At 40.0% G+C, this 23,659-nt stretch overlaps 3 protein-coding genes across 9 annotated transcripts in view; 1 reads left to right on the plus strand and 2 right to left on the minus strand.

The window, feature by feature from the left end:
• dctn4 (dynactin 4) lies at nt 1-9,914 on the minus strand. 2 transcript variants are annotated; one of them, XM_008419965.3, is made up of 14 exons: nt 9,727-9,914; nt 8,244-8,314; nt 7,960-8,138; nt 7,789-7,832; nt 6,784-6,891; nt 6,099-6,119; nt 5,516-5,589; nt 3,219-3,331; nt 3,007-3,116; nt 2,815-2,888; nt 2,424-2,478; nt 1,794-1,901; nt 1,377-1,474; nt 1-1,278 (listed from the first exon to the last, which is right to left on the minus strand). In XM_008419965.3, the coding sequence occupies exons 1-14, from the start codon at nt 9,859-9,861 to the stop codon at nt 1,059-1,061; spliced, it is 1,410 nt and encodes a 469-aa protein (XP_008418187.1). In that variant the 5' UTR covers nt 9,862-9,914; the 3' UTR covers nt 1-1,058. The 2 variants fall into 2 exon arrangements, with proteins under 2 accessions (XP_008418187.1, XP_008418188.1); XM_008419966.3 differs by lacking the exon at nt 6,099-6,119 and having other exon boundaries at nt 9,727-9,913.
• On the plus strand, nt 6,636-15,883 carry gpx3 (glutathione peroxidase 3). Of its 2 annotated transcripts, none has more exons than XM_081611804.1 (6): nt 6,636-6,666; nt 11,070-11,263; nt 13,680-13,830; nt 13,935-14,052; nt 14,575-14,674; nt 15,342-15,883. In XM_081611804.1, the coding sequence occupies exons 1-6, from the start codon at nt 6,651-6,653 to the stop codon at nt 15,552-15,554; spliced, it is 792 nt and encodes a 263-aa protein (XP_081467930.1). In that variant the 5' UTR covers nt 6,636-6,650; the 3' UTR covers nt 15,555-15,883. The 2 variants fall into 2 exon arrangements, with proteins under 2 accessions (XP_081467930.1, XP_008418189.2); XM_008419967.3 differs by lacking the exon at nt 6,636-6,666 and adding an exon at nt 9,914-10,008.
• tnip1 (TNFAIP3 interacting protein 1) overlaps nt 15,096-23,659 on the minus strand; it is a 19,016-nt gene continuing 10,452 nt past the window's right edge. For 2 of the 5 annotated variants that reach the window (XM_081611796.1, XM_081611795.1), the window contains exons 7-18: nt 23,344-23,438; nt 22,782-22,941; nt 22,495-22,587; nt 22,288-22,353; nt 20,988-21,119; nt 20,755-20,883; nt 20,520-20,654; nt 19,429-19,554; nt 19,208-19,291; nt 18,602-18,835; nt 18,325-18,409; nt 15,964-17,534 (exon numbers count right to left, since the gene is read on the minus strand). In XM_081611796.1, the coding sequence (XP_081467922.1) occupies nt 17,461-17,534; nt 18,325-18,409; nt 18,602-18,835; nt 19,208-19,291; nt 19,429-19,554; nt 20,520-20,654; nt 20,755-20,883; nt 20,988-21,119; nt 22,288-22,353; nt 22,495-22,587; nt 22,782-22,941; nt 23,344-23,438 (1,413 nt within the window). In that variant the 3' untranslated portion in view covers nt 15,964-17,460. Of the gene's footprint in view, nt 15,936-15,963; nt 17,535-18,324; nt 18,410-18,601; nt 18,836-19,207; nt 19,292-19,428; nt 19,555-20,519; nt 20,655-20,754; nt 20,884-20,987; nt 21,120-22,287; nt 22,354-22,494; nt 22,588-22,781; nt 22,942-23,343; nt 23,439-23,659 lie in introns of those variants that run through there. The other 3 variants (XR_014089369.1, XR_014089368.1, XM_081611798.1) reach the window with 3 other exon arrangements.

Genomic DNA, 23,659 nt, shown 5'->3' on the forward strand with positions numbered 1-23,659 from the left:
TTACAGCATATTATTAATTTATTAGCCAGTAGTGCAGATTAATTGAAGTACAGCTCTAATCCCCCCCAAGGATATCACATGGGACAGTTTTGCACAACATCCACTTACAGGCTTGTCAGTAACTCTTGCCAACCAAGAGGAGGAAAAGTTTTCTAGCACAAATACATGATGAGCTTTTTGTACCTAAAACTATTTTCCCCGACCTTCCCGTAGTTTAATGGAGGCAGTTACATTTGACGGTGGGCAACAGAGTCGAGGTTACCTTTAATCAGTCCTGTAAAATGGCGGATAAATCTGGGCGAGTAAACTTGGAGGCGATCTCAGATTAATAGCCCGTGTGCGCGTTCAATGAGCTGCTAAATGCGCCGAGACGTTTTAGTCAGTAAACCTTAAATGTAAAGTGGTTATTCTGTGAGAAGTGATTTAAATAGATTCCTGTACAACAGCAAAGATATAGGCAGGCATGTTGAGAGAGTGCGGAGCGTGAAGACGCCAACGTTTGCTGTATTTCATATAGATAAAGCATGCAAGCAAATGGAAAACTACGGTCTGCGGAAAATGATGCTGACAAAAGACGCATAAACAAACGGAGCAGAGGCGGCGACTCTTTCGGATTGTTCTCGTCTCTCGTGATTCTGCTCGCTGGTTTCGGTCCGAATAGTTCGCACCACCTCGCCGCTACGGTGAATTATAACCGGACAGACAGAGGAAATAAAGAAAACACTGTAAGCACAACATCAATACATCCTAACCTCCCACGCAGAAGCTGCTTTGTACTAATAGACTGTATAGTGTTTCGGCAGAGAAAGGACGATGTAGTGAAATGTAACCTGCCATGGAGCAGCACAACAATCATTTAAAAAGAGATGGAACCGATGCAGCAGTCAACAACAGTTTCCTATAATTTAACGCCCGAGCGAAGACGCAGACGGAGGTTATTGTGCGACTACTGGTGACGTCGGGTAAGATTAAAACAAAAGCAACTTCCGTCAGCTTCCACTAAACGAACGCGAGTTTCAAGAGACTAGTTGGCGAACGCTGAAGGATTTTATTTGCACTCAGGGAGCGAGCGGCCCCAGCCTCAGCTCTACATGATGAGTGAGCCAAACGGCCTCGTGAGCAGCGTCGCCCCCCTCCTCGCTCGGCCGGATGGGAGCTGCGAGGTTACGGAAGTCGTGGCGCATCCTAAATGAAACGGTGACATCCGTGTCCTCTTCTTTCAGAGGGACCACTTTGATGAAGAAACCAATCTTGTTGGACTTCCTGAAGGCGACGATGCTGGAGAAAAGAGGACAGAGATAAGTTAGAGAGTTCTGCATTGATTTAGTAAGTGTGTGTGTGCGTGTGTGTGTATGAGATCAGTGTCGTTTACTCACTCTGGATCATCCTGAAAGTCCTGAGGCTCTGCCAGTTCGTCGTACTCAGCTGCAGCATCCTTCCCTGCCAAGACCAGTTCCTTACTGGGAACAAGAACCTGCACAGGAAACAACTTTCTAATGTAATAATAAAACTTTCCATAAATGTTCCTAGTGAAATAAAAAAAAAGGAGGTGTTCTTTAAATGTACACTTCATAATGTTAAATGACAAAAAATAAATAAATAAATCTGAGATTCTAACAATAAAGGACATTTTAAAAAGCCGGGTATTTGTCCTTTTAATAATTATATGAACTGTTTAAATTCTTGCTGAACATAATTCAACACAGCAATAAAGAACATTTTACGTAACTACGGTACATCTAGCAGTTTCAGACCCATTAAAACAACTTGGCGACAGCAGAATCGAAACGTACCTTGGAAGTGCTGTTAACATCATCAGGATCATCGTCTTCACAAACAGCCAGTGTGACATGAGTAATGTTCTCCACAGGGTTGGTCAGGGTTAGCAGCACCTGACTCTCCTATGGCGACAGCAAAGACAAAAGAAGAGTGAATGTCGCTGACCGTCTCCAATACAATGCGTCTCATCATCACAGTTGATTTCAAGCAGTTTACTAAAGGGCATTTTCCACATTTTATTCCAGACAAACATGTTCTTGACCAGTGAATTTGTGCTGAAGACGACAACATGCTTCGCATCTTATACCGATTATAAACTTATTTGTTGTGTAACATAACATTATCAAGTGTGCAGGTTTTGAATAAGGCTGTGTTTCAGTTTCCCTGCATCTCTTATGTTAAATGAGAAACAAAAGAATAACAAGATTACAATTCTATCAACATCGGTCATTAACACGCAACACAACTAAAAAAAAAAAAAACAGGTGAAACTTCTCATTATTTCACATGTAATGATGGAGATGATCCAGGCTGGTTTACAGTTTCTAGACCCTGACAGCATTAGCTGAGAAACTAATGTTTATTTTATTTTTATTTTTTTAAGAATGTGACGCAGATGGACAAAACCAGGGGCAGAAACTGACCTTCATGTATCGGAGATTTGGAATGGACATTATTCTTACTTCAGGGATGTAGCTCCTGACAGAGGAAAGCAGAGCAACAACTTCACCGACAGCCAAACATCCAAACTCTGTTAACAATTCGCAGGTCGCTGAGCTGTTAAATTATTAATTATTAATTCAATTTTCTCAACTGAAACCAAATCATTTCTGCCCGACTTTAATCAAGTATTTAGAGCTGAAATTTGTTTAATTTACAGAACAATATTTCTTTAAACCCATGCGCTGGAACATGTATTTACAGCTGCACAATCAATTTTCACCCAGATTAGCCTAATCGGGCCTGAGGCTGATTTACTGCACACACACACACACACGCACACAAGCACACGCACACACACTGACAACTACTCACACAGCCACCAGCTGAATTTTGAACTTGATTGAAGTTGGATTAAACTCTGGCTTGCTCAGGTTGTGCTCGCATTTCTGAGGAAAGTAATTAAGAAAAACAACGTTTTACAAATTAGATCAGCCATCCCTCCGCTCCTAAAGAAAAATAAATAAGGCCATAAGAGAGGCGTAAAAACAGCAGAGCTGTACCGACCCTGCAGCGCAGCGAGCGCTTCATCAGGAGGTGTTTGTGTCTGGGGTGGAGCTGAGAAGCTCCTGCAGGCTGGAAGTCCGGCTGCAGCAGCCGCTGGCGCAGCGTGGTCACTGCACACGCACACACACACACACACACACACCGACAGACGCAGTTTCTCCTCAGGAACCGTCGCGAGGTAATCAAGAGACGCTTCTGGACAAAAATCCTACCTTCGGGTAAACTGACGGGTCTGCTGTAGCAGTCCTCAGGCAGGGGCTCCACTTCATCAAGGGCCTGAGCGGGTTCGATTGTGACTTCCTTCTGGTCCTCACCTTCTTTAAGGCTGATTAAGAAACACAAACAGGTGTTGATTCTCTTCAAGGGAGCACTTGCTGTATATCAAGACACGAGACATAAAAGTACAAAAACTGTTTCAAACACCGATAAGAAACAAACCGGTTTTTGACCGTAGGGACACAAACGTTTTAGACTGACAAGCCTTTAAGCAAGATAGGAGTCAAACTTTTCAAACGTTACGTTTTAAAACAACTAAAATATTTTTATCACAGTTTCAATTAATAGTCCTGAGTTGCTGCGATGTAAGAGGAACCACTGGAGTGGCTTCAAGGGGCAAACATTTAATAAATCCACCATTGCCCCTCTCCCACTTGTTGCTGCTCAATGCTGGTTAAACAAATGAAAAGATCAAAAGGTTATTGGTCAGTGGTTTTCAGTCTTGGTCCTTCAGGTTTTGGATGCATCTCTGCTCAAACAGAGACGATTTAAATGCTTGCATTGCCTCCTCAGTATGTCAACAAGTCCTGCAGAAGCCTAATAATCATTAATTCATTTAAGGCAGAAGGGTGGCAGCAGGGACAATGGGTCCTACTTTGTATACTTAAAAATACACACAGTTTCCTAGTTTTGATGGATTTTGATGGCAAATAATCCAAAGTAGAAAACTTTGGTCTTGTGGTTTAGCTACGACAACTGGACTTTGCTCGCTCTTTTTTTGAAACTTGTGTCATTATACAATTATGCAGGGAGGCAGCACAAAATCATTCCAAGTGCCAAAACTACACCCTGAGCTGCATTTTGGACACACCTGCTTCATCCCCTTTCAGATCAAAGCTCTGAATTAAACACACAACCATAAACCCCTCATTACAGAACACTTTGTCCTTTCACATCGTGCGACCCGATCCAGCCGGATTATGGGCTGTACGCCGCCAAGTACGACACAAACCATTGAACGCAGTGATGTCAGTCCCACAGCTACTGGACACCGGAGCAATAGAGATGTGCTCTGTGAAGAGACAGATCGCGCCTCTCCATCTGGTATTCCAATGAATGAGTCTGGCTTTAGCAGTTGCCAGGAATATGGCACTCAACGCCCTGCAGTTTGATAGCCGTGGTGACAGAAAGGAAAGGTCTGGTGCAGAAGGGATTATGGGCCGTTTTCTGGCCCCTTAGATTCCAGTGAAATCAATGCCTCAACATACCCACACTGTTTGGACACTGTTTGAGGTTGGCCACTTCCTGTTCCAACAACATTGCGCAACTTTGAACAAAGTAATACAATGGATGAGCGAAGTTGGTGCTAAGAACTTTAGTTTTCTGCACACGGTCCACTAGAGTTGATCCCAACCTTTATGAAGAACTGAAGCTGATGCAATGAATTGACAAAATAGGCACCAAGCTAATACTTTGTCTTTGGGATATTGCCAATATCTGACTGGGCTCTGTACCATGTTGCTTATGCAGGCCACATTTAGAGAATTAAATACACTTAAAAGTTGTCGAGTGCGAATAACAGAACATATTGACAAGACTTATATTAAGGGTAACAGCTGTAGCTCCTGTTGTTTTTTATTTGTTTTTTTCACTTTGTACCATTTGACAACACTAAACTCATCTTTTCAGTTCAAAGCGGTGAAGGGTTAGTAGAAGGCTCAGGTTAGTAATGATGTAGCCACTTCTGCTCCTAATTATGTGTTGGCTGTTGACTGTTGATTATGTTGAAAGGGCTGATAAAATAATCAAACCAACTACTGTAACTAAAGTCGATTATTCTAACAATTAATAGAGTAATCGGATAAAAAAAATGTTGGCATATTCTGCATGTTTTCATATAAAAAATGCAAATACACAAATGATTCAATTCCTTTTTTAAATAAGACGATAAACATTTTACAACCTAAATGCAATAAGAGCATTCCATTAGTGAATTTGAACCAGGCAAACCTCTTTTTATAATTCTGTATACTTCATTTACGATTAATCAATTGCTAAATTAATTGACAATCATTTGAATAATTGGTTCATCACGATTAATTGTTTCAGCCCTAAAACCAACGTTGCTGAAAGGTAAAACATTTGTCTCAGTCGTCATGACGTGGGGGGACATATGAGTGTAGTTACTGAGCAGAATCGTAATGATCCCCCTGAGGTCATACAATTATGAAAAGGTTTAACTATAGGATGCAAAAGTAGCAGATTTCATCCTATTTGATAAGAGATAACTCACCTAAGCCCAGTCAGAGAGGCTATTGGAGCTCCAGGTCTCTGCCTATGCAGTCTGGTTCCAAGGCCGTATTTTTCCTGGGTGAATTCGGACAGAAAAAAAAAAAAAAAACACGATCAGGCAGACTGCCAAAAGACAACTCCGGGGGAGTCACAATGATTGATGAAATTAATCTACGGCTATTTTTCTACAAGACAAATCTTCTGTCTAAGAGATAAATCCATGTCAGCTCTTAACAAAAACAGAAAGGAGTATTTTTTTAACATTAAATACAATAAATAAGCCAGAGAGTTTGTATATCTTGTTGTGAAAGACAAGGAACACAGAACGAAGGAGCAGCTGGAAAAAGACGAGGGGGGATTTCTTGACTTAATTAGGCTGAAATGTTTTTTTTGTCCCCCCCCCCTTCCAAATAAACAGATGTTAAGATGCAAACATAAAGCTCCCCTTGTGTGAATCTAAGCTCAATTTACCCAAGGAGACATTCATGTGATCTGAGGTCCCTCAGTGACAGTGTTAACAAGTAAAGAGATAAAAGTGCAACTGTAATAGACAAGACTACCCAAATTGTGAAAGTATAACTCACCACCACATGAATAGTGTGTTGCTTGGGGGGGTAAAAACCAAAATATCAGAGTGCATAAGCAAAGGAAAAACAAACAAAAAAAAAGGAGAGAAGGTGAAACCGATGCAATCAAGCAAAAACATTAATGGCATTTGGTGACATGCGAACGCAACAGAAACGATCATTTGAGATGGCAAAGTGGAACCGCAGGACATCTTGAGAGGTTACGACATACGACAGGAAGCACAGGTTTGAGTTAATGGGTGCTAATGTAGCTAGCTTTAAAAGCAGAAAGCAGGAGTACACAAACATGATATCTACATAAGCATTTTCCATTTGATCACCACAGACAAGCCAGAGGCTGTTTTGATACTCGGTCACGAAAAGCAGCAGAAATGGATGGACACAGCGTCAGTATTTCAATCAGAGACAGAAACAAAGTCACTGGTCAACCACAACTATTCTTCCATTTTTTTTTTTTTCTTTAAATAAAAAGTACGCTGGCACTCAGCGACATCCGCTCTGCCTAAACCCGAGACCGAGCCGCGGTGGATCAGATCTTTAACTTTGCAGATGGCTGTTGATCTCGGTAAGTACAAAACAAATGACACCACTGCCGCTTGACATTTTAAAAGGTTAAAGAAAAAGATGTGACATTTTTGGAGAGAGTTGCGTGAAAGCGGCTCTCTCAGGGGGAGCAGAGTACCGAGAATGCCAGGGGCATGCACTGTCGTCTCCTTGCCAGCTTCTTCCTGTCTCTCTCCTGCTTCTCTCGGTGGGCGAGCTGCTGGTAATACTCAATCAGCTTGGAGATCTGTGGCAAACAAAAAGTCACCCACAGACAGGTCACCATATTCCTTGTGAATTTTTGAACAAAACACAAGCTTTCAAGATCATAACACAGGGTTTCTGCAGCTTTCACCAACGCAGATTTAAGACTTTTTATGATCATTAAACATGTGTCACAACAGAGATCTATAAAAGAAGATTAATTTGGGACTTTAGATGTACAGAAGAAGAAGGTTGCACATTTTGTTTTGTATTAGTGCCAGGGTTTTGTTTTTTTTTTTATACAAAATGCATCGACTGAGCCAGTGGCGAAGACAAACGGCCAGCCAGCCAACAGGTGACACATTTACACTTACCAACGATAGATGCCAAAAAAAGCTACAATTTAAGACATTTTAAGGACTTCATTTTAGACACATTAATGTAAAACTTTTTAAGGATATACGGAAACCCTGTAATAACGATTCCAGCTTGAGAACCATCTATTTTAAATCTGCTGTATTGCAAGCCCAGCTTCTTTCTATATTTAAACAACTAACTTGGATGGAAAGATACTTTTCCAAAAAATTCCACTTGACAAATAATGATTTTGATCATTTGCTAAACTCCTTTACTGGAAAAAATAAATAATTAGTTGACAACTTTTAACATGATTTTAACAGCTTATGGGTAACAGCAGCTGAACAAAACATGTGACTGCCCACTCTGACTGAAACTTCACTGTAAATAAATAGAAAAGTCATAATTTGTTATTTGTGCTGAATCTGAACCCTAAGAACCCAGCAACAGAGTTTGCGTTTGCCTCAGGCTATGAATGTGTGGATGCAACTTTCTCAGAGAAGTATTCAAAAGAATGCAGTGTGTGACCAAGGAACATGTGAGTAACTCAAGAGTACTCAAGTGACCACAGGGTACAACTTACCCGCTGACCGTGGGGGTTTTCTGGCTCCTGCCATCCACCACTGGCTGCAACAGACAAAATGCTCCAAAACATCAGACTTAAGTGGTCATAACCCAAATTTACAGCTGGGTTAGGTTTAGTGTCCCCAAAGCTAACAAAATGGTGACCCCATTAATTGGACAAAATGCCTACCAACTGATTTGTCAGCCATTCCTACATCTCTGGAGGTCCAGCGACAGAAACCGCAGGCCAGGTAGTAGGCTTTCTTCATCGTTGTCTTGGTAGGATCGTCAGGCAGAGGAGCTGGAATGTTAGTGGCCCGAGTTGACAGAGTGTGCATGCAACATGGGCAGTCAAAGCAATTTGCACATCTATATCAGAGCAAAGGGATAAAAGTGGATCAATGATTGAAACAAAATACATTTCCAGAGAGTAATTACTGGTAGTAGTAGAACAGGTATTGGATGATCAGTAACCTGTTCTTTTTCAGCTTAGCTTCAGCAGACGGCATGTTCTCCAGACAACTAGGACAGTAATGGGAGTCCACCTAATTAACGGAGTCAGAGAAAGAACAGGGGGGTCAGTTTATCTGTGAATAGCTTCAGCAAGAATATCATTCTCAATTGTTGTAATTTGTTTGAACTGTGTGTACAGTACATGCCATATTTATGGACCATTAAGAAAACTTCCAACCTTTAAATAAACATCTTTACTGTTTAAATTCATGCATATTCATTTATTTGAACATTTCTTACAACCTGACCAAAATTTCTACCATCTAACAGTGATCATGAGGTGCTTTCCCACATGTTCATCCTTAGCTTCATACCAAACCCACTTGGAGTTTGTTACCACTTGATCTTGGGATCAACTAAGCCCCAGTCCAGTTTAACACGTTGGACATATTTATGTTTTAATGGCATTTGTTTTATTATATTTTGAGAGATACCCATCTAATCTGAAATAAAATTTCAAACTTCACGGTTGGATAAAGAGAAAATATTTAAACCTCCTCGACAGGATTGAAGCAGTTCTTTAAAAACCATCTTTAGATATGTTTTCTATGCCTTTAAAATCCTTCTCACTGTGTGTTCGCAAGATATACACTGGTCTATGTCCAACTTGGAGGCAACAATTAAAAAGAGGCAGTCTCAGGTAATATTTACAGCCCTGGTAAATGACTGGCCAAGGAATATTAATCGGAAGTTATTAGAAATTGATCCTTTTACAAAAGTTTAAATAATAAATACGTAGTTACAATTACTTCCTAACTTAGGATTTATTTCCCCACAAAGTAAATCAACTATAGTTAAGGTTGAATATTTCTAAAATGTTCAGTATGAGATCATTTAAATCCAATAAAAAAAAGTCATGTATTTTTAGGATTATCACATATCTAAGAGGCAACAAAACATGTGGCTGGCCTTGTATCCATGCGTCCTTATTCATTTTTTATTTAGCTATTAGGAATGACAGGGTTTTTTAAATTAAACGTTATGAGATAGTTGCATAGAAACCCCCAAGATGCGTTGGAAGAGTGAAGCAGTGTAGCATCTCTGGGTGTGGTGTTACCAACTATTGGCCTACGAAGCTACGTTTCCTAAATAAGATGGCGTAACTGATAACAAAGCCAGCCCAACGTTTACTATAAATGGGTTAGTTTCCTTATGATACAGACAATATATATTTTTCAATTATATAAATTGTCTTACATCAAGATTAAAGTATAGCTTAAACTACATAGCCTATTTACGCTACATGACGCTAACTCTAACGGAAGTGAATCCGTCCAGCCAATAAAATTACGGAAAAGCAGGAAAAGCAGTTGAACGACAAGGCGCTTAGCCATACAATCTGCGCGATGAGTCAACAAGTCCCGCCCCTCTCTGTCACAGCGACAAGCAGGTCGACTAACAACAAAGCAGTTACCCGCTATCGAAGGAAAAAAAAAAAACGTACCTCATGAGACACACATTCTAGCGACCTTAACTCGCTACAGTAGCGACAAAAATAAAGTTGAGATAAGGGGGCTCTAATCCTTTTCTGTCCACGGACCAGATAGAGCACTCTATCTGGGTGCAGAAGAGACGCCATCTTTCACCGGCGTCGCTGGGCTCACCGACCGTTCCACTGCGTTCTATTTGTCACTGTTAGGGCTAACGGCTCAGCATTGCCCTCCAGTGGTGGACATTAAAACTACACCGACAGTTTGTTAAGGAGGATAAACACACTGAAGGCCAGGTAAACCAAAAATACAAATATTTAATAATCACTTCTTTTACTGTAAGATCGGCTTCGAGCATATGTTTTCCACTAAATCTTAATTTTATTCATTTGAATTTATTGATATTACCTTCAGTCTGCTAATAAGCATCATTAAAGTATAATATCTAGTTCCATTCAGCATAAAGTCCATCTGATGTTTTCCAAAAACAGTACACATCAGTTTCCTTGTATGCAACTCCACCTTCTGGTTTGGGCCTTAAGTTACAGTGCCTTGCAAAACTTGACCTTTTAAAATGCTGTAAAATTATGACCAACCACTTAAATGTATTTCACAAGGTTATCATGTCATAGAACAGCACAAAGTTCACAACTACATTACTGTAAAATGAAAACAGGGCTGCACAGGGGCACAATTTGGACATGTGTGGGTTTTCTGGGTACTCTAGTTCATGGAGTACAGTAATATAAGTTGCTGTTTAAAGGTTTTTGAAAATTGGTATTAAAATAACATTTTTCAAAAGTAACACATTTAAATTTTTATGATTAATTATATGTTTACGCAGCCCCTCATCTATTTTTAGCAACAGGATCTTACTTAGCATTATCCCTACAAAGCATTAAGACAGTTTGTTGGCCTGGGGCATCTCTGTTCTTCTCCATTGTCATTTTAAAGTGACAGTTGTTGAGACATCTCTCCCACTACTGCGTTGTCAGATAAAGCCACTGAGGTGCTCTGACAGGCATGCAAAGAGGCTTGTCAACTTCCCACGGGGCACATGGTCGAGTGGCAACTCACTATGGCAACCGCTGATCCCAGACAAGAGAAATGATCCTTGAATAAGGAAACAAAAAACCCGCTGTGTTTAGGGGGAAAAAAACCTCAGCATGTTGCATTCAGAGAAACTGGGTCAAACTCTCATAGAAACTGACAGTTACATTTCACTGTTTTTTAAATAACTACTATTAATCGTTTATTATTATTATTTTTATTTTATCCAAATCATCTCAACCAAAACTTCATTCATCCATTCATTCATCCATTCATGTTTGGCAACTATATCCGTGTCCGTCAGCAGATGGCGTCATGTCAGCCCTCCGCCCCCTGCCACATATGTTTATTTCCCCGGAGGGAGAAGCTGGGAGACATCCACAGAGAGCGGTCACAGTGTCGTGGATAGACGGCGTCATGAGGCCCTTCTCACCGCCGCTGCTGCTCCTGCTGCTCGCTCTGCTGCGACCCTTCGCCGCCTGCGGAACCGACTTCGTGCAGGTACCTGTTGATGGGAAATGTGTGTGCAGACAAATTCAATAGCCTGAAATCTGACGACATTTTTCTTTTCGTTATTTTTATTTTTTATTTTTTTGCTATGGTCTGACTACACCTGTTTGCTTTTTGAGCATTTATTCTTTATCAAAGAATAAAAGCAGGATCTTTCAGGCGTCTTATCAGATATTTGATGCCATTTATGGCATCGCCTATAATTGATGGCATAAATGCCAGCACCTATCAAAATACCAATTTATTGTATCAGTATATCGTGTTAGCGATTGTTAAACTATATTAGTACATTTTGGCTAATTGTGTTTTCCTAATCATCAAAAGAACATAAAACATTTTGACCACAAAAATCCCTATTTTTCATCTTCTCTCTCTCTCTCTCTCTCTCTCTCTCTCATATGAATTAGCTTTGAAGAAAGATATTACCAACAGTGAGCTGCAAGACCTTAAAAAGATTGTTTTCAAGTGGATTATTTAAGATGTTTTGGTTAAAGGCTGTGCCTCTTTTTTGTAATGGAGCAAAGTTCCTGTTGACTCTGGACTTATTTTGCGCTGGGACAGCTGGCAGTGGGGGAAACTCCAGTCCACAAAACAATAGACATGTGAAAGGGGAAACACATTTCACTTCACTTTTTATTTTATGGTTATCACCACAGGGAGATTTGCCTGGCAGCCAGGTGAACATAAAAATAAGGAATTAGTCAGTATGTAATCAATGGTAAGTCAAACCAGAAAGGAACCATCTGTTCTGATGAAACTTAAGACATTACAATGTCAAGAGATCCATCAAGATGAAGGTTTTTGCTCTTCTTGCTGGTGGTCTTGTTAAAGCAGAGCTTATTAGATCAATAAACGTCACAATTCATGTAATAATTCGGGCCTTTAGATCTCCTGTGTTGTTAAGGTAACACACCCCAAGCTAATCAACGTATTAAGTCATGAATGCTTTACATGCTTAATGGTTTGAAAAATAAAATTCAAAAGTGTGGCGCGTATTAACCTTCAAGGAAATCCAGCGCAACCAGCGATAATTTAGCGTGTGGAAGGAAGCTCCCTGAGCATCAGTATTAACACAGTGACACATGGTGACAGCATCACACTAGAGGAAGGATTTCTCTTTCCCAACAGGGACAGGGAAGTAGGTTATAGTTGATGGGAAAAAATGGATGGGGCTAAATACAGAGCAATACTGGAAGAAAACCAGTAAAGAGACTGCAAAAGACTGGCCAAAGGTTCACCTTCCAGCTCTGGCTGTTTCCAAACCAAACAGCCAGAGCTACAATGGAACGGTTTGGATCGAGGCATATTCTTGTGCTCAAAGGACCCAGTCAAAGTTTAATTAGCTTGGAAATATTGTTCATAAATGCTCCCAGTCCAACCTGACTGATCCTGAGGAAGTTTTTAAAGAAGAGGCATAAATAAAAGGGGGTTATGAATACTGTTGCAAGACGTTGTGATTCATTTTTGATCCTTTTAAAACAAACCCGGTTAGGGTAAGCGTCAGGTTCAAGCAACCTAAAAAAAACACTTTGACACAAATAAAAAGAAGAGAGAGACAAGTGATTATCCATTTCTCATGAGGAGAGCGATGAAGAGAGGAACGTGAGTTACAGTCTCCACCTCGCTCTGAAGCTCTCATCCTCCGCTACACCTCTTTTATTACAAACTTGGGTGTTTTCTAGTCACAGAGTTTGCAAACTGCTAAGAGGAAGAGGGGGACAAACAAAAACTCAGCTTGCAAACAAGCTGAGTTTTTGGTCATGAATCTTCAGAGTACAATGAAACCCGCCCGTCTTCTCGTAAGGCCTTAAGCTCTGGTCCTGCTTCTGTGGGTCACAACCTTTGGCCTTTATCTGTTTCTTCCAACGTATTTCCAACAGGTTGATCCTGTACAGTGTCATGAGGCCTCTCAGTCCGCCTGCAGTTTGGCTCCAAGGAATCTGACTTCTTGTTTTGTGGCTCTTGCAACACATTCCTCACACAGCACAAGTTTCAGAGACACACAGAAAGAATGCTAAAGACTTTAAAGACAATGATATACATAACATATATACATAATAAAAGTAAAAAATATTATTCACAACCTAACAGTAAATGAGTGATTTTTATGCTTGGTAGATGATTGTGGAATCACTGAGGTCAGTGGCCCCAGACTTGTGTTTAAATTAGTTTACGTTTCCACTTTGAATCTGGAATAAACTTCTTACCTCTAACTTTTGCGTAGACGAAGGTGGGTACAGACCGTCACAGTGATCTGAATTTAATATTGCTATTTTTTTCATTTGCGTAACACGTAACAACAAAAACAAATCAATACTAGCAGCAGCGGGTGACGCAGATGTACCTTTGTTAGAAGTACTTGATGTTCTGGCCAGAACACTTTTTAACCTCGTGTCTGTACCCACAGTGGTGTGACTCGTCCACTGCTGGCACCATCTACCAATACAACGCAAGGACTCTGAATGGAAGTCGCACCGTGAACTTTGGCGACTTCGCCGGCAAGAGTGTCCTTTTTGTCAATGTCGCTACATACTGAGGATTGACTTTCCAGTATGTAGGTAAGCAGCTGCACACTGTCGTCTTTGTTATTGGAGCATTACTCCATTCGCCGTCTGAAATCATTTTTTGTTTTTTTGTTGTTGTTCCTGGCGTTTCCTTTCAGAACTGAATGCACTGCACGAGGAGCTGAAACCCCTCGGTCTCACTATTCTGGGCTTTCCCTGCAACCAGTTTGGCAAACAGGAGCCGGGGACCAAAAGCGAAATCCTTCAAGGCTTAAAGTAAGAAAACTCTTCCACTTTTTTTTTTTTTTTTTGTGCAGGTCAAACTTGAGGCAGTCACAAAGAGGAACATTGTGTAAAGCTGATAGAGAAGTTTGAAGTAAATGCCATCAGGTGGAAGTTTTGTTTCCTCAAACTGCTACTTACTTAGAAGGAACGTTTAATCCAGGAAAATAATAGTGTAAAAATGTGAGAATCCCTTAAATTATAGTTCAGTGGAGACATTTACGTAAGTGATCATAACACTAGCTGGATCTGCAGAGAAATTCTCACAGTTTGACAAAACTTCTAACAATCAAACTTTACGTAATCAAGAGAGTTGCCTATTGGTAATTTGATAACTTTCTTATTTTTGACCCTTTTATTTGCACATGTTGAAACCATGTCTGCAGTTCCACAAATCATTACTGGTTTTTGGAATAACATCCTGAAGCTCCTGAGGGACTTTTTTGGGGCAGCTGTCAAACTGCAAAGTGCTACGAGCCGCGACCACTGATAAGACGCTTTCTTTTTGGATGCCAGATACGTCAGACCAGGCAACGGATTCGTTCCAAACTTCCTGCTGATGGAGAAGGGTGATGTGAATGGCAAGAGCGAGCAGCGGGTTTTCACATTCCTCAAGGTAAGTTCCAGGTTTTAAAATGAAAGGAAAAAGAACCTTGGAGTTGTGAATCCTGCATTCCAATCTATATGCTCCTTGAATAGCTCACTACTTAACATTCAGAGATATTGTTGTACAGCTAGCTATTCTTGCTTACTCCAATGGCTAAATTACCACATACTTCACTGTACAGAACTTTATTTTATTGTTTCGCAACTAAAGATGATTTGTATTAAACTCCTTTACCATAAAAGCCCTAAATAAATCCCAGTACAACTCAGCTGTCTTTGGAAGTCGTCCATATAAAGGTATTTAGGTAGATAAAATAGGCAATGTGAAATTCAATCTTGGTATAAATAAATATATGAAGGCTTCAGAGGTTTGGTAAAAGAACATTATTGAAGGAACAACTTAAAGACCAAGAAACACACCACACAGCAGGTCAGGGATACAAGTGTAGAGCGCTTTAATCAAAGCAGCATTGGCTTATAAAACAAAAACCCAAGCTTGGGACACTGAGGACTGCTGATTCCATCTGAAATGCAAATCTGGCCTTTAGGGAGAAGTGGCAAAAAGAAAGCCATTGTTAAAAGAACACCACAAGAAGTCCCACTTCCTGCTGTGCAGTAAAACCTCTAATTTTTCTCTCGTGTTCACAATTGATTTTCTCAACGTTCTGCCGTTCCAGCGCTCCTGCCCTCCGGTCGGGGATGACTTTGGCGCCCCTTACGGCAGGCTGTTCTGGGAGCCTCTTAGAATCAACGACATCAAGTGGAACTTTGAGAAGTTTCTGGTGGGGCCCGACGGAAAAGCGGTGATGAGATGGCACCCACGTGTCAACATGTCCACGGTCCGAACGGACATCCGCAATTACCTTATTCGACTCTACACGCAGAATTAAGAGTGATAGGTGCTTAAGTTTGTCGCTTTAAGTGATTTAGCAGTAGTCCATGCGCAGGAGATGTAAGGTAGCAGATTGGACGGTGATGTGACAGTTTCTGATACGTGAAGATGGCATGTAGAATGAAGAGGAGGCTTGAAAACAGGAACTCTGTGGTGCCGCCTCTGAGTCTGGGGGTGCAGGAAAGCTTTTCAGTGCATTCGAGCTGCCCTGTAATCCCACAGCACCATGGCATCTTCTCCATCCCAGGAACTGTTTGCCATTACAGCAAAATCTGTCTTTTTTTTCTCTCTTTCTTTTTAAGCTTCAATAAATCATTAAGAAAGCCACCATGATGTGCAGACTTTTCTTCAACAGCACAACAGTTGTAAATACTCTAGCCTGCGGCAGTACAAAGACAAAATGTGAATAAGACATTTAGAATAGATTTATTAAGCCAGTCAAATACAAAAATTCTCACATGTGCTTTTTGCCAATAGCAAAAAGGAAAAAAAGAACGCTATAAACCAGAAAAATACACCTGCCAGAAATTACAGCATACCTTTCAAAGTGCAACTCTGCTGATGTCTCAGTTCTCACCATTCAAATATTTTTGTTCCCCGCAAACTTACAAACTCATTTCACAAAAAACTGAGCCAAAGTCCCTTCCCGCACAATTTGAAGCCCTTCGTCTAACTACTTGAAATACTTTATACTAAGGAAATAACTGGTGCTGAGGTAAAACCACTTTGAGATTGATTTCACCATCTAAAAAAGTTGTAAAACATATTTCCAACATGTTGATCCTGTACTATGTCATGAGGTCTTCTGACTTTGCAGACGAATCCCCTTGGCATCAATTGCTGGTTGTCAATTGGGACTGAAAGCGTCAAGACATCCTGGACGCGTTATTTTTTTTTCTCCGAGGAGCAGAGCTGTAATACGCAAGTTGTTGTACGAATAGGACTCTAATCACACCTGCTGCCTTAAGATTTTGAAGCTCTGTTTGCAACTGTGTGTTGAGGCTACAGTAAAAATGGTACAGGATGCAGTAAAAATGAGCATAAATATCAGAATGCGTGGTAAAACCAAGTAGAAGTGTCGTTTAATGAGATTAGGTCCATTATCATGGAAAAAAAAGGATGTTTAAGTAATGTGCATTGTGTATTGTGTCTGATACAAACATACAATGTCAATAGCTACAATATATTGGGATTACACTAACAACATAGAAAGAACAGCATTACTAAAGACAATGATTTACACTCAGTAAATGCAACTATCAAAACAGCAGGTTATAAATAAATTATTAGTAATCACAATCATGTTTTTTGGTTTTTTGGTATCAAAATTCATTTCCTCAAATTTTTGTATTTCAACAACCACTTTTGAACAGTTACACATATTAGACATTTCTAGAACATCGATGGCACTGTAGAAATCCTCATAAAATCAATTAACATTCACATTGTTTTTACTTCTATGATTTATTGTACCTATATAATCATTCAGCGCTGGAAATGAGCACGTGTTGTCCTATTTGCTTTTGGGGAATGGCTTCCAGTAACCCTACAAGTTAATCAAAGTGTTAAGGTGTTACATACTTGCAGAGAGACAATTACATAGGTATATTTTGCAGAAGGGAAAAAAAATAAAATAAAAAAAGAAAGCAATGATAATTATTCAAACTCATTTAACAAAAGGACTTCAGTTCCAGATAAAAAAATCTAAATAATATGTATATATATTTATATATATTCAGAATAGCGAAGTGTTTCACAAATAGCCTTATAAAACGCAAGTATAAACAACATTACAATAGGATATCTACAGTTCAGTAGGAAAATTATATCTCAATCACACCTTGTCAACTCAAAGACAGTTTCATGCTACTACCCAGACTCCATCAGATGAGTACGGTGATGCTTTAGTGCTTTCCGGGGTCGATGTTCTGTCTCTCCCTTTTGCCAAACCCTGTTGCTGTGGCTGCTGTTGACTGATCTGCAATGGAACAGAAACAAAAAGATTCATTACCGTCGACCCACAAAACCAAGTCTGACTTAAAGGTCACTTCTCCAGTTCTTTTAGTGTTTAAAACATTTTTTTTTTTGCAACAAGTTAAATTCACATAGTGTTCATACCCCTTGTAGTTCATGACATTACAACCAAACTACAATGCATCACTGCAGCTTAGTAGGTAATTATAAAAATGAGGTATTTTAATATGAACTTATAACTGCAAGATTTTTTTTGAAATTTTTTTTTTTTTTTTTTTTTTTACCAGTTTTGCATATTCAAACACCAAAATACTTGCATAAAATACTTGTAAATTTTACCTATACAAAACAGCTTAGACTCATTCAGTTTAAATGGAGAACATCTGATCAACCTTCAAGTGTTGGCAGAAATTCTGAAATGGACCCAGTTCTGAACTTTGACTAAGCCATTCTAACACACACACACACACACACATTTAATTTGATCGAAATCATTCCACCATACGTCTGATTAAAGTGGGCTAAATACAAATGCATGCCACACTTTTCAGATTTTTATTTATAAAAGTACACACACACATACACACATATATATATATATAACAATTATACACTAGTTTGTGCTGGTGCATCACATAAAATAAAAAGAATTAGAAAACTTCAGTTTGTGTTTTTAACATCGAAAGTTTTTTGCAAGGCACAACAGATGTTTCACATAGTAGATGGAGAATTGACTTAAAATACTTCACATATAAAGCAATTTGAGCAAAAGAAAATGTGAGCTTGCCCTTCACCTGCGTTCTCTGGTGGCGGTCTTGAGCTCTCTCCTACTGCTCTGGCCCCTCGTGGTTGAGGGAATGACATCTGCCAAGGAAAACCCTGACCAAACACAACTTACGGTTAAAACCAAAAATATTCCACACCTGAAGCAGCAATCCTTAAATTGAGCCTCACAAGAAACTTGTATGAACAAGAATAAAGTATAAACAAGAATCTTGTGAGGATCTCAAGAAACTTAGGGTAAGAGGAAGAGAGACGGGGGTGGGGGGGGCGGGTTTAGCGCGCCCTTACCGGGGTAACAGGTTGGAAGTCTCGAGCTGGGGGCGGTGCTGCTGCTGCTGCTGCGGCGGCGGCTGCTGCTGCCGTGGCGCCCGCTGCGTTGGGCATCCGGGGAGGGAAGTGAATGGGCCAGCCCTCCAGGCCCTGCGTTCCCACCTGCACAAAGGGACCACAGTAGGGAGGGCTCAGCGGGCCGTTCACTGAGCCCGACGTGGGGTCTGAGGTACGTCTTTCCTGCTGCTGCCCCTATGAGGTGTCATAAATACAAATGTGATCTCCAATCCATGCAACGCCTGCAGCGGTCCATGTAAACGTCATGCATGGCCCCTCTGCAGACCCTCAACCCTGCTGCACCTGCTGATCCCAAATGCACTGGACAACTAACAAAAAGCAGGTGGTGGTTGTTTTTAAATCAACTTATTGAAGCTCTTGCATCTGACTCTTTCCAGCCACAAGGGGGCACTGGTCTACCAATTTTTTATAATTATTATTTTACTTATTTAGTACTGAAAGACATGACCAATCATCACCTTGATTTAACAAGTAGCCTAACATAACCTGTTATTGTATGAAGCATTTTAATGAAGCTGTAACACTATGAAGCTCAGCAGCCAGTACCTGTTTGTGATGCTGCATCTGCAGTCTCTCCAGCTTACATCTCTCTGTGCGTTCTCTCTGACACTCGTTCTGAGCCTGATGAAGCTAGATCACACAAACACAAAACAGGGAAACATGTAGACAATAAGCTCTCATTAAGATGAAATAGTATTGTACTGCATCATTTAAATGCAAAATCTTTCTAAGGTGTATAAAAAAACGGCAAACAAAATGATTCTTACTTGATTGGTCAAATTGGTAATCTGACCCTGGAGTCTCTCAACTTGCCGCCTCAGATCCTCTTTCTCCTCGTTCATTCGCTCCCTGTCACTTCTTTCTTTCCTAAAGTCTTCCTCGAAGATTTTCACCTGAAGTAAAAAAAAATACACACAATTTGTTGAAAGAGAGGAATCTTTATGTTGAATCCTGTTTCTTAGGTTTATTGCTTCCCCCCCCACAGAGGATAGAACAAAACCGTAATATCAAATGTACTCTTAAAAAAAAAAAAAAAAAAATCTACTGTATCGTTTCTGAAAATTATATAGCATCCAATATATTAACAAGAAATAAAGTCTAAACTTTGCATACAGTGTAGTTAATAAAAAAAAAGAAAACTTACTCCACAGATACAACTGGGACACCCTATTTTTATTTATTTATTTTTTTATTTATTTTTTTTAAAGTTGGTATGATGGTTGAGTGAGGTTTAAAAAAAACAATATGAAATTTAACCAATCATCTTCCTTGATAAGGAAGAAAAAAAATGTATTTAGATTTTAGCTTTTCAAAACATTCAATGTTGTAATGGTAACTTTGCTCCAAACTTTCAAACTTTAAGCTACATACTCTAGGAGTGTTGATGATTAGTCTGACTGGAAGTAATACATCAAAATATCACAACCCAAGGATATCCGTTCATTTTGTTTTAGTGGCAGTTGTCGAGCAGACACAGAAAATGTATTAATTTACTTAGGATTAAAAATAAAAAACAAGATACTACTTAAAATTGTTCTGAAATATTTTATCTTTGCTTTTTGATGTTGATCGATAACTGATACCAAACATAATATATGGGGGACAAATTAAAATGCTCAGTGTGGTATTAAAATATGACAGGGAGAAAAAAGCAGTTATGTTGTATAACATTTTTCCAAAAGCAGCTCCTAACCCTTTGTGTTAAAAATAACTGTTTAATTTTTCTCTTTTCCACTAAAACGAACAGGGACGCTCTAGGCCTTAGAAAACATGGTTTGGAGCTAAGATTGAGATATACGGAGTGGGAACGATTCAGCTTTAAAGCATGACTGTTCATATTTTGTGATGCGCTTCTTGCCTGTTCTTTTAGTACAGCAATTTGTGTGAGCAGCTCCTGTTTTTTCAGGTTATTGGCTGCATCTGCAAAGTTCCCCGGTCCAGGAGGTTGCTGAGAGGCTGAGGGGGAATGCAAGTTCAAGGCTTCCTCCAAGGCCTGGAAAAACAAAAAGACAGTGGACGTGTTAAAACAAAATAAAAAAATAAAAAAACAAGTGAAGCTGAGTTTGAGTTGAATTTGTTTCTCTTTTCCTCACCCTGTTTAGGCGTTGGATCTCTTTCTCCTGGTATTCCCTCTGCTTGCTGAGGGGCAGCAGTTGATCCTGCAGGTAGCGAACCTTCTGCTTCAGCTCAGTTGTTTCAGAGTTTAAACACTCCTTCTCGCCCTGAAACAAACAAAGCCAGTGCCACTTTGTTCAGTCTCTTATATTCTTGATTATTCAGATATTTTTTTATAACATGAGTGGGTTTTGTGTCTCTCCATCGTCACCTGTACGTTCTCGATCTTGGACTTGGCCAGCAGCAGTTTCTTGTCGTAGTCGCGCTGCCTCTGCTCTCGTTCGGCCTCCAGCTCCAGCACGGTTTTCTGGGACTCGGCAAGACGTTGCCTGAGGTCTGTGATCTAAGGAAGAGTTTAAAGCATGTGTCTCAAGAACACTCGTCACACAACTCATGTACAAAAACTGCATACGCAACATAATAATAAAAAAAAAATGCATAAAATGGAAAAAAAAAAAACTTGGAAGATAAGAACTTTGGTAAAGATAAACATCTGCTGGTGCCTGTGTTGAAATAGAGCATTTAGGAAATGTGCGTTATCAAATTACAAACCAAGCCGCAAAAAGGACACATTTGCAAACGCGCAGTTCTATCTCTGTATAAAATATGAACGAACCGTAGTGACGCAAATGGATATATCTGGGGTTCTGTGGTTTAAACCTAAGCCTGCATGGTGTCCCCGTCTCTGCAGAGTGTGAATGTCGGTATGTTCAAGGCTGCGGGCGTGCTCAAACGCAGGTGTGTGAGCGCCATTGTGAGACGGTGTGTGTACATCCGTGTGTCGCTGCTGCCCTCTGACTGCACCACAGCAGGAAGTCAGCGGGTACCGGAGAGGTGAGGGGAATTCTTGCTGAAGTGTGACAGGCCTTGTGGTAAGTATGCTCAAATAGCAAGCTATTGCAAGATTGCACCTTTTCCACTGGACAAGCACATTGAAACAGAAAAAAGAAAAAGAAAAAAGGACAAGCGTGTAATTGCTTCACTTCACTGCCAACTGTTTGCGCACAAACATCAGAGTCGTAAGTTTCCCTGCAGATGGTCTAAAAACTGTCACCGATTAAACTGTTTTTTGGGGAAAATGCAAAAATGGTCTCCTTCCTTCTTTGGTAGCAGAACCAGCAGTTTGGAAACAAATAAGACAGACACAAACCATCAGACAACACGTGAAGCCATTTCTAACCCAGAATACAGTGGGAAACTGAATTTAACACGCTTAGAAATGCTTATTATGAACTCAGTTATATTTTGTCGTCAGTTCTGCTGCATGTCTACATTTTTTTATTAGTCTTTTTATGATTTTTCTCTAAACTTTTATAGAGTCAAAAAAATAAATCTTTACACAAAATGAAAAGTGTACTACGTCATCAAATGTGTCAAAGATTGTTTTGTTTTTTTGCATTCTTAATATAAATATAAACATATTTTTCACAGTAATTTGCATTCAAGCGGTCTAAAAGTCGATCAGACGTCTTCCCACACCGTTCATGGCAGCCGTAAAGTCATTACTGTACCTTCTGCTCAAACTGTGACTTCATGGCGTTCCACTGAATGTCCCACTGCTTGTTCACCTCCAGAACCTGTGAGCAGCGCCAGAAAGCGAAACAAACAATGAACATGTAGGAAACAAAGAGCACAGAGACTTTCCCCAATGGCAAAAGAGGATGGGCAGCTACTTTCTTTAAAAAAAAAAAAAAAAAAAAAAGTAAGCTAAGACTCACATCCTTTCTCTGCTTCTCCAAAAGCTTGATCTTCTTTTCGTACACCTCTATGTCACATGCTTTAGCTGGGGTTTTCTCTGCTGATTTTCCACTCTAGGGACACATACACAAACATTTTCCTCATTCCACAAAAATCCATGATTACATGAGCACATATAAGAGGAAGCTATGTTATAGACTCATTTAATTTGTTTGCTAACCGTATTTCCAAAGGGAAATATGAGGAAAAAAGTAGAAAAAAAAATCGTAAATAATAAGCGCAATTTATGTCCTTGATTTAAACGTACCTTCTGTGGTGTGGTGGCCTCCATTTTAGGTCGAACAGCCGGAGATTCCTCTTTAACCGGCTCGTCTTTGGCCTCTGGAGTCTCCGTTTCTGACGGTGAAGCAGTCGACACCACTGCTGTTCCTCCCGTGACCAGCTCCTTCAGTTTCTGATTCTCCAGTCTAAGTAAGCAACAAAGTGAAAATGATAATATTTCTGAACAGAGAGTCCAGTTTATTTCCTCGACTGTGACGCTTCTCAGTCATGTCCTTTGGGAAGAACCTACAAGACCCAGAGGGGCACACAAACAGAAAGCACTCAAATAATTCCCTATCAGAAGTGAAAGCTTGGTACTGCAGCCGCCAAAGCGTAACTGCAGATTGTGTACAGTCACAAAATCAAAACAGACAGGAAGCCGTTTTCACAACTTGCAGGGAGGTTTAATGCACAAAAATGACAGTAGGTGACGCAACGTGCGGCGCGACCTCACATGGTATTCATTCAACCAGCCAGACAAAGGGCTTTCTGCTCAACTGAGGAAATACAAAAGTCCAGTGAAGCTGAAAGAGACGGAGAAACATTACCTCAGCTGCTCCAAGTCTCGATTCCTGATATGATGATCTTCTTCCATTTTCTTTCGAAGCTCATTGTTTTCCTGTCTGAGCTGCTCACACAGCGTCTAGAAAACCAGAGAGACCAGAAGACCCACATTTATCACAATATTAACCACCAGTCTGTACACTGGTACTTGATTTTTTTTTTTTTAACCCAAAAGTTCCTGCTTTTTAAAAAGAATGCTGCAATAAAAAAAAAAATCAATTAAAATACAGTCGTGTTGATTTGCATATTTATAAAGCACAATTTATCAGAAAATGACATTTTTTAGGTTAAAACTTCTTT

This window comes from Poecilia reticulata, chromosome 10, assembly GCF_904066995.2.
Source record: "Poecilia reticulata chromosome 10, P_reticulata-male-v2, whole genome shotgun sequence".
Lineage (NCBI taxonomy): Eukaryota > Metazoa > Chordata > Actinopteri > Cyprinodontiformes > Poeciliidae > Poecilia > Poecilia reticulata.

What these genes read in the sequence shown, in the direction of transcription:
- dctn4 (XM_008419965.3), bottom strand. Translation starts at nt 9,861, where the DNA reads ATGGCGTCTCTTCTGCACCCAGATAGAGTGCTCTATCTGGTCCGTGGA. An exon ending in TAGAATGTGTGTCTCATGAG is followed by an intron (nt 8,315 to 9,726) that starts GTACGTTTTTTT and finishes TCCGTTAATTAG; the next exon opens with GTGGACTCCCATTACTGTCC. An exon ending in GCATGCCCCTGGCATTCTCG is followed by an intron (nt 6,120 to 6,783) that starts GTACTCTGCTCC and finishes TACCCCCCCAAG; the next exon opens with CAACACACTATTCATGTGGT.